Source organism: Medicago truncatula, chromosome 3 (assembly GCF_003473485.1).
Source record: "Medicago truncatula cultivar Jemalong A17 chromosome 3, MtrunA17r5.0-ANR, whole genome shotgun sequence".
Classification (NCBI taxonomy): Eukaryota; Viridiplantae; Streptophyta; class Magnoliopsida; order Fabales; family Fabaceae; genus Medicago; species Medicago truncatula.
In genome coordinates, this window is record NC_053044.1 from 28,594,538 (window position 1) to 28,604,157 (window position 9,620).

General features: G+C 30.8%; 1 protein-coding gene across 1 annotated transcript; it reads right to left on the reverse strand.

Moving 5' to 3' along the window:
- Window positions 1–4,456: 4,456 nt before the first annotated feature.
- LOC25490845 (uncharacterized) lies at window positions 4,457–8,086 on the reverse strand. Its single transcript, XM_024779709.2, has 3 exons — window positions 7,940–8,086; window positions 6,273–7,706; window positions 4,457–4,975 (listed from the first exon to the last, which is right to left on the reverse strand). Exons 2-3 carry the CDS (start codon window positions 7,568–7,570, stop codon window positions 4,732–4,734), a joined length of 1,542 nt encoding a protein of 513 aa, XP_024635477.1. The 5' UTR covers window positions 7,571–7,706; window positions 7,940–8,086; the 3' UTR covers window positions 4,457–4,731.
- Between the last annotated feature and the right edge of the window lie 1,534 nt (window positions 8,087–9,620).

Genomic DNA, 9,620 nt, shown 5'->3' on the forward strand with positions numbered 1-9,620 from the left:
AGGAAAAATTTACTAGATTAAAATAAATAATAATGTTACATAGACATCTTTTATCCTCATACATCTTTGTACACCCATGTACTAGAAAGAGAAAAGAGAAGATGAAAGAGAAAATGTGTTTGTGTGGGGTCTATATAGCCACATGTCAGATTTTTGTGTGGGTATTAAGGGATGTATGGCCACATAAGGATGTTTATGTATCATAGCTCTAAAATAAACCATACCAATGCACACCTTTCTTCTTTCTAGCTATAGTATTTGAGGGTGTGTTTGATCTACAAAGAAATAAGTACTCAACAAAACATCACAAGACAGAACATTATAACATAAGGTATAATAACATAAGACAAACTTTTATGACATTGCATTATTTTTTGTTTTATACGATTTTTAGTGAACAAAATGTTATTTTGGTATTTTAGACAACTTATATTTAGGATAAAAAGTTGCATTTTGGTTTAATGAGGGACAAGAATTTCAGTTTTTGTCTTATGTCTTGCCCCCCAACTTGTCATGTCCCTAAAACAGTTTTACAATAAAACGATGTACAACTGGAGTTGTTATATCATGTGATTTATTTCTTAGCAAATCAAATGCACCATGATTAGTTAAGTTTATAGAGGCAGAATTTGGATGACATGATTTAAGAAATAAAATGGAAGAAGAAGAAGAAAACGAACTCATTTTGGTTGTGTTTGTGGAGTAGTGGAAATTTTGAGGTTGGTGAGGTTTTTCGCGCAACAAGGGACTTCAGGATAAATAGAAATGATAATAACCTACATTTTAACAAACACTTTTTAGTACGATTGTTTAAAATTCATATGGATCACACAAATTTTTTATAAAACCCTACGATTTAATGGGATCCATGTAAATTTTGATCAATAAAAAAAATGTGTTGAAAAGTATATGTTAAAAGAGCAATGATACATACTGTGAGACGTGGCATCAAAGGTAGAGTAGTGGTAAGGTGAAAATAATAAATTGGCCCTGCACATGAGGGTGTATATTGATGGTATGGAAAAAGGGTGTTTATGAATATTATTCATAGGGTTAAATATGTTTTTGGTCCCTATAAATATACCAACTTTTTGTTTTAGTCTCTCTAAAACTTTCCTTCGACTTTTATTCCCTATTAACTTTTTAATTGCTACTTTTAGTCCTTATTTTTAAGTTAATTTTATTTATTTTTTAATGAAATTATGCAGAAATGTGTAGAATATTTTAAAAAATTCTAAAAAAAAATTAGAATTTTTTAGCAAAACATAAATTAAATATGAATTTTTAACCTTAAAAACTATAAAAATTTATATTAAATTCATGTTTTGTTAAAAAATTCAAATATTTTTTGGGAGAGATTCTTATAATATTATGATTTTTTTTTTCAGCAAAATTTTATTCAAAAATATGAATTCTACATATGATTTTAATTTAAAAGAGGGACCAAAAGTGAAGATGGAAAATCTTTTAGGGTCTAAAAGTTGAAGAAATTTTTTAGAAGGACTAAAATAAAAAATTGACATATTTATAAGGACCAAAAACATATTTAACCCTACGTTATATACACCCCTTAAAAAACATTATACACATCTATTGCTGACAAAGATTAAAAAACATGACCTCCTTTGTTCCTAATGCAATTTTTAGATTATAATATGATCTCTTAAATTGATACAACTAAATCAAGAGATTAATGTGCATGAAAATTGACATGGGATTAATATTCTAGTTTATGTCATTATTATGATATGCAATATATCATAACATAGTATTTGAATTTATTTCTTAGATTTTGTGCATTAATTTCTTCATCATTTTTCAAATATTAGAGCTGAAAAATATTAACAATCGTCCCCACCTTCCAATTGAAAATATGCTATGCATAAGAAACAAAAAAAATCCCCTGCTTAAATTTTCAGCCAGTCATTCACCATTTGCTTTATGTCTTCATAATTGATTCTTTGAAGATTAAATAGAAAGAAATAATCACAGATCGCACCAACGAAGCACTGTCCAACAGTGTTGCTTACATATGCAGATGAAATCACCTCAATAATAATAATCAAATATTCAAATCAATATAAGAAATGTCAATATCCCACGTGAATCACGGTCCTTTCATCTTCAGATGAATAAAGTATTTATTTATTTTATATATAAAGCAAAAACGGCGTCGTATTAAACTAGTAAGGCTAATTTAATTACACGCGTTGTTGCAAAAAATTAAAGATAAGGAACACGATAATACATACGGATACCTCTAAAAAAAGGAACATGATAATACGTGCAAAAGCATATCATACGGAGCCTGCCATCCACTCCTTTCCAAAGTCATTGGTCCATTAATGCTTGTTCACATTAGAGAGCATCCACATCCACACTATACTATAGCGCTCTATTTAAAATGGATCATCTTCTTCATTTTTCTCTCATTCTCTTTATTTGAAGTTGATGGATGTTTAACCACTTGATGAATGGTGTTTAACTTTTGTTTTATATAGATCAATGAGATGTAAAGGCATCACAAAAAAGAAGACGTTTCAGATAGGTTGACACATCAACTTCTCATAGTCATTTGTAGAATCTCAATGAGAAAGGAAAAAAAAAATTAAGGAAAGAAAGACAATCGACTAGATCAAAGTCTAAGAGACATATAGTATACAATGTCTCATAAAAATATTACCATGAAAACTTTGTTGGAACAAAATGTGTTTAAAATTACCTTTTAAGAGTTTTGATGATAATAAGGTATTAAAAATTGTCAATTGGATATGTTAATATTTGTTCAAAGTGTACAGGACCATAGACAAAAATTTGTAATCTTAAAAAGGTTCTGGAAGAACAAAATAGAACAATCGAATCAACAAAAAGAAAACAAAAAGAAAGCTTGAAGCATTTGAAGAGAAGCGCTCCTGAAGATACAAGTGCTCCTGAAGTGACGACGTCATCAGAAGCAAGTTCATCAGAAGCATCTCATTAGAAGCTGAAGATCATCAGAAGTTGTCTCATCATAAGATGCAAGACTTAAAGCTTCAAAGGTTGTTCAATGAATTTAATCTCGTCTAAACAATGAAGCAACGACTATTTTGAAAGGATTTGAAGGCATTGCATATTTGCTCTTCAAAGAGCGTTGACAAAGCACAATTGTACGAAGTGTACAACCACTACCTCCACTACTCTGTTTTTGTCTCTGCTACAAGACAATAAAAACAGCTCTGCCTGCAACGATGTTCCCTCTCAATTGGAATGGATTTAAAATTGATCCTTCATAGGACAATAACCATATCAGGCAAAAGATCATTGGTGATTGATCAAAGCTTCAAACGACTCTACTTTGATGTGCTGGCAATTCATAACGTCTCTTTCACACCTCTATATAAAGGAGTGAAGTCTTGGAAATTGAAAAGGACTCAACAACAATTTACAAAGTGTCAAAACTCTGCTGAAATTGTTCTGCACTCAAAAGTTCATTTAGAATTTCTTATCTACTTTCATATCTTAGAAATTCTATAGTCTTAAGAGTCTGTATCTGATTTGTATTGTGAACACCACTGATTGTATATCAAGTGTTCAACCTCAAACATTTTTCTTTGTAATTCTATTTGAATTAAGAAGTCTCTTGCAGTTGTGTTTGAGCATTAGAGTCTCTTGATTGTGTTCAGGAGCATAGGAAGTCTCTTGCAGTTGTGCTTGAACATTTGAAGTCTCTTGCTAGTTTTAGCAGCGAGCAATTGTAATCAGATATTACATAGTGAACTCTCCTTGGAAGTGCAAGAGGGACATGACTAACTTCCAGTTTGTGGAAGGAATTTGTATAATTGTTTTGTGTCTTTCTTCTCTCTTTCTCTCTGTTTTATCCGCTGCATCTAGTCCTGAACATCACTTCAGAAGTAGAACTCTATCTGCTTCTGATTAGTGTTTTCGACTTAGGAGAAACAGAAGAAAAAGTCAACATAATTCAACCCCCCTTCTTGTGTTTTTTCTCACCTTCAAACTTAACGAAATCAAATCAAGTAAAGAAAAGGAGATTATAATGCATATTATTAGGAAAAAAAACCTAAGTCTCACATCAGATTGATAGGACTCTTGATCAGAGTTTATAAAGAGGAAACACTCTCCTTAATTTACAAGTCGGTTTTGTGAGGATGAGTTAGGTCCAAATTTTCAACATGATATCAAAGTCTATCGATCGAACCACCTATCATGAGGATCTACGAGTATTGGTCTAGATGACATATGTTTAATTAATGTTTAACTTATGTTGAGGTTTGGTTTTGTTGGTAACCATGTTATAAGATCCCAATTCATCTTATATCTTGACTACAGATCCTTTAACAATGTTTTATATCACTCTTTTTTATAATATTATTTTACAAAGTTAGTAAATGTGACACACTCATCGTGAGAAGAGAGTATTTATCTATAACTACATAACAATAACAAACAAAATCATCACTTAATCAAAGATTAACATGTACCATAAAATCAAAAAGATTCACTGTAAGAGTTATGTACAGTTATATAATTACAATTGTACAAATATTCATATGATTATTCCATCTCTTTCTTTGATCTTCACCTCAACCCATCCCCATCGGAAGAAAAAAAATCAAAAGATTGAAAAAAGATATAAGCTACAAAATTTTTGCATTTTTCTTTTTCTCTTTCTCTCCTCTATATATTTCCCCCCAATTTTGATCTTGTTTTACTTGATTATTATGGATTTTAAACTCAAACTTCTTGAGAAGAATCAGATAGAGGAAAACATGTATCTTCTCCACCAGTATTCCATAGAAAATGAGCATAATTTGCAGCATAATATGTGTTGCTAGGTTCAGCTGAAATAGCCTCTAAATAAGTCTCTTCTGCAGCCCACAAATCATTTTTCACTTTCCATAAGAAGGTTGCGTATTTATTATAAGCTTCAGCATCTGGTGGCTCCACTTCTATAGCTCTCTTGAAGTATTCTTCTGCCCTGAATATTCAAAAGCATAAACCAAATTGTCAATTATACAACTACTTTTCACATGTTAATTGTGTTTACAAGCTAAAGAATTCAATTACTTTACATATTTTATTAACAATATAGTTTTTTTCTTATGGAAAATCATGTGCTTGGTACGACTGAAAGGTAAAGTCAATGAGATTACGTGTGAGATATTTTGTTATGATATACACGAGGGCATCACGTGGAGGAGAAGTACACAAGTCTGGCTTATGAATCAGTGGTACACTGGTACAAAGAAACTAGACCGCAAACTCCTCTTTCAATATTCATGAAGACAAAAACTCATTTTGTTTTTTTCCTTTTCTATTTTTGGTTAGATTTTCCTCAAATTAAATGCATAATAAATCTGATTTTTTCCATAATTGGTAAACTTAACTCCAAAAAATCTCAATGCAAATTGTTTAGGTATCTAGAAACAGATTGCTTAAAATACAAACTTTTCTTTTTTCCAAATTTTTACATTGAAATTTCCAATTAAGTTGCTTGTAAATTTCTATGATTATTATAAATTTACAACCCTGTAAAGTTAATTCATTCATACATAATTGTCAATGTTATAAGAAAAAAACTATTCCCTTCATCCCAAAATGTAAACCAAAACATAAATATTAGATTTTGGGACGGATGAGTATATCTAGTACAAATTTACAATCCAGAGGCACTCGTTAACATTTCCCTAATTTTTTTTACCAATTTTTGTTAGATTTTGGGACGGATGGAGTATTTCTTATGTTTAACTACCGTATCTAATCAATATTATAGACTAGATACATCAGTTCTTCAGTGAATCTTTTTTGAGGGATTTCTTCGGCGAATCTAAAAATTGATTTTGATTTTTACTCATGATTTTGTTTTTTTCTTATAATAGTATTGGAAGGGTAGCTAACACGAAATCATGTTACTAAAGATAAGAAATACTAGAATTTTCAAATATAAAAATATACTTATTTTTAGTCCCCATGGCACCTATTTTTCAATTCAAATCCTAAATTTTAATTGTATAGTCTAACCAACAATAGAATTATAACAACAATTAGACATATTGAATAAGAAAATCATCTCAAGATCATTTTCAATAAGGAAACAATCAAAGTAATAACATATAAAAAAAAGTAGTTTTTAAGTTGATATATAATTTCAAGTTAAAAACCAATGAAGCTACCAAATTAGAAGGTAAAATGAATTAACAAGATTTTCACTATGATGATGAGTTTGTAAAGTTGCAACTAAAAAATGAAAAGAAGATGCCATAGAATATACGCACCTGTCAAATTCATGTGCAACGATGTAAAGAAACTGAGCATAGTTAGCAAGTAACAAAGCATTGTTTGGTTCTTGAGACAACCCTGTTTGATAAACAAGTTCTGTTCTCAAATACTCTGCATAATCATCAGATTCAATCTTAGCAGAAACCGGTGAAACAAATTGTTTCATTGCTTCATGATCCAATCCTTCTTCGTTTCTATTAGCCTCTTCAACCATAGATTCCCATAGCTTAGTTTCTTCTTCTTCATCCACCTCAGTTTCCCCGGTTTTATAAACACCACCATTAGAAAAACCGGTTCTTCCATCCCCATCAAATCCACTTCCCACCGGTTTATATTTCCCACCGCGGCCACTTCCTCCATCAACGGAGGCAGTATTATTTCCATTCACGGAGAATGTTTTAATAATAGATGAATCAAATTTCTTAAAGACGTGATTGTCATTGTGAACTTCGACGATCGAAGAAGTCTCTGGCGGGGGTGCAACAGCCGCTATAGCGTTGTTACTTGACATAGAATGGACAGTAAAATTTGCAAGAAGTATCATAACATAAACCATTAACGTTGGTGTATGTGAAAAAACTTGTTGAAACAACCAAACAAAAGAAGCATGCATTTCCTTTTGCACTCTTTCAAGAATTCCTTGTAAATCTTCATACAAAAGAACCTCTCTCATTTGTAAAGTGAAACATTGAAGCTCTCTAATGATGAACACCATAGAAGAGAAAGCTTTTTTCACTGAACAACATGCTGATTCACCAACATCTCTAAATTCTTCCTTCAGTTTCAGTTTCTGTTTTATGATTCTCAACGAAAACGGTAACTCCACGCTGTTCGCTTTTCGTTCAATTATCGCTGGTATAAACTCTGGCGGCTCAAAATTAACCGCCAGAGAACCAGAAGAACCGGAAGAACCAGAAGAGGAAGTTAAACTCTCTTCAAAACTTTCCAAATCCATAATTGCATTGTTTTCATTGGAGATTTGGAATCTGAGAGCTAAATCTTCAATTTTCTTCGCGAATTCTTCGTCTGAGAAGAATGAATCTAAGCTTGCACTGAAAGCTCTTCTTATTGTTCTTCTTCCTCTTCTTGTAATGGTGGAAAGTGGGTTCTCCAAAGATCGAGACCTATGAAGAACAAAATTGGTGGATCGAAACAAATTCGTGGGTAATGAATTACCCACGAACTTGTTTCGTAGTTTGGATGATGGAGATGAAATTGCTGAAGCTAGTGTTTGTGATGAAGATGGTGAATGAGATAAAACATTATGTGACAATTGCAAAACCTCAAGTCCCATAATGTTTTTTCTTTTCAATTAAGGAAAAAAAAAACTAAGATGTAGAAATTATGAATCTTAGGCACAAAAGATGAAACTTTTATACAAATTGGAACAACCCTTTTGAACAAACACCAAAAAAAGTCTTCCTTTTAACCTGCAAAAAAAAAAAAAAAACAAAAAATATTAAAAAAATGAAATAGATTCATCACAAAAGAGTGTGAAAATGATTACAATTTACAAAAGCCATAAAAATCGGATCGTATAACAAAGCTCGAGGAATACAAGATCCAAGAGAATTAAAGTGTGTACACATCTTTGTGCGAGTTTCAGATGGTGTTTGTCACTCGTCTGAGACGAATAAATGTGTTTATATTTAAAGAAACTTACTCAAACGGTGGTGGAAATGTTTTTTGTGATGTATTATCACGGCGGCGGAGAGATTATTCCGGTGAGTTTGACGACGGAGGAGAAGTGCAAAGTGTTGCAGCTTCAGTCATATCGAAAAAAAGCTAAGCAAATGGGTGTGATGTATATATAGGCAAGGAAGAAAAATGGAGAATAAAATATCAAGTTATGACCGGTTGCGACGGTAACAGTGGTCCCACTGATATTTTATGGACCGCCATAGTGTTTTACAGCTGCATCAGGTTACCGGTCATTTTTATGGACCCACCAACCATTTGCAAATTGTGATTGTGATTGCTAATGTGAACCACTATCTGCTGTGTTTTTTTTCATCTCATTGTTAACTAATTTTTTAATTGAGATATGACTTAAGAAAGACAATTTTGATTAAAATATATGAAATATTTGGGTAATAAGGGTTTTATTGAAAAAAAGTTGTGGTTATTTTTGTTTTTAAAAGTTGTTATTGTGGCTTTCCAACTTTGGAACCATTAAGTTTGATAACGTATTGTTGTTAACCAATTAAAGGGGGTAAATCATGAGATTTTGTTCTTTTTAACGTATAGTGTAATTTTAAAAGATAACGTATTGGTGATAATTAACTACGAATATTATTAGTTAAACTTTCATTAAAATATGTGTAGACTACAAAGTAATTAGGTAGAACCAAAAAAAAAAGCAAATTATGTACTAATTTTTTTTTTTTTTGGTGGAGGGACAAATTATGTACTACTAAAAATTTACAATATTTTTTACTCAAATTATTATAACATCAGTATCTCGTAAACAAACTCATGGTAAAACGTTATAAAGGAACATTTGGTACGTAAAGACAAATGTTCGAATATGTGATATCATCGGTGTTTAGTATGAGTTTTACTAATAACCTTTTCAAGAAAAAAAAACTTATAATATATTTTTTTTGAAAGAAAAAAAAACTTATAATATTTTTTGACAATATTACGGTTCCTGTAAAAAAAACATTATTTACTATTAAATATGATTTTTTTTAAAGAAATAATCAATTGATACAATTCTATACTTTTTTGGCAAAGATAAAATTTTATACTTCATCTTTGAGAAATATTGTTCTTATAGAAAAGATAATAAATACCTTTTATTTTTGTGTTAGAAAAGATAATAAATATTAAACACAAAAAATTGGTAGATTAGTTTTAGTTTTGTTTTAAATCTATGATGATGCTTGAGACGCCCTTTTATTAGAGTGTTTGAAAGTAAGACAACATACTAATCGTAGTATAAATGTTGTCAATTTGGGTAAGTTTTTTAACTAGTACACGGTACTGCACATTTTTCATACAAAGACTCACCCTATTAACCTATATCAACAAACACCATTCCCTTTGATATGGAGTATTTCTGATGCAACAAGAACATTATCAAGGATTGAACGATCTTCTACAATGGCTCATTGCTCATTTGATATACACTTTGATAACATATGCTTCATCCTATTTGCCAATACTTTGGAAATAATTTTGTACAAATTATTACATATGATAAAATAAACATAAAATTAAGAGCAATATAAAAGTGAAAAGGCGTATGGTTTATTTCTCATCTTGACGCTAATATTAAAGATAGTTGATTATCAATGCGTTGAGTTTAGCGGAATAAACTATACTCCTATAATATAGTGCAC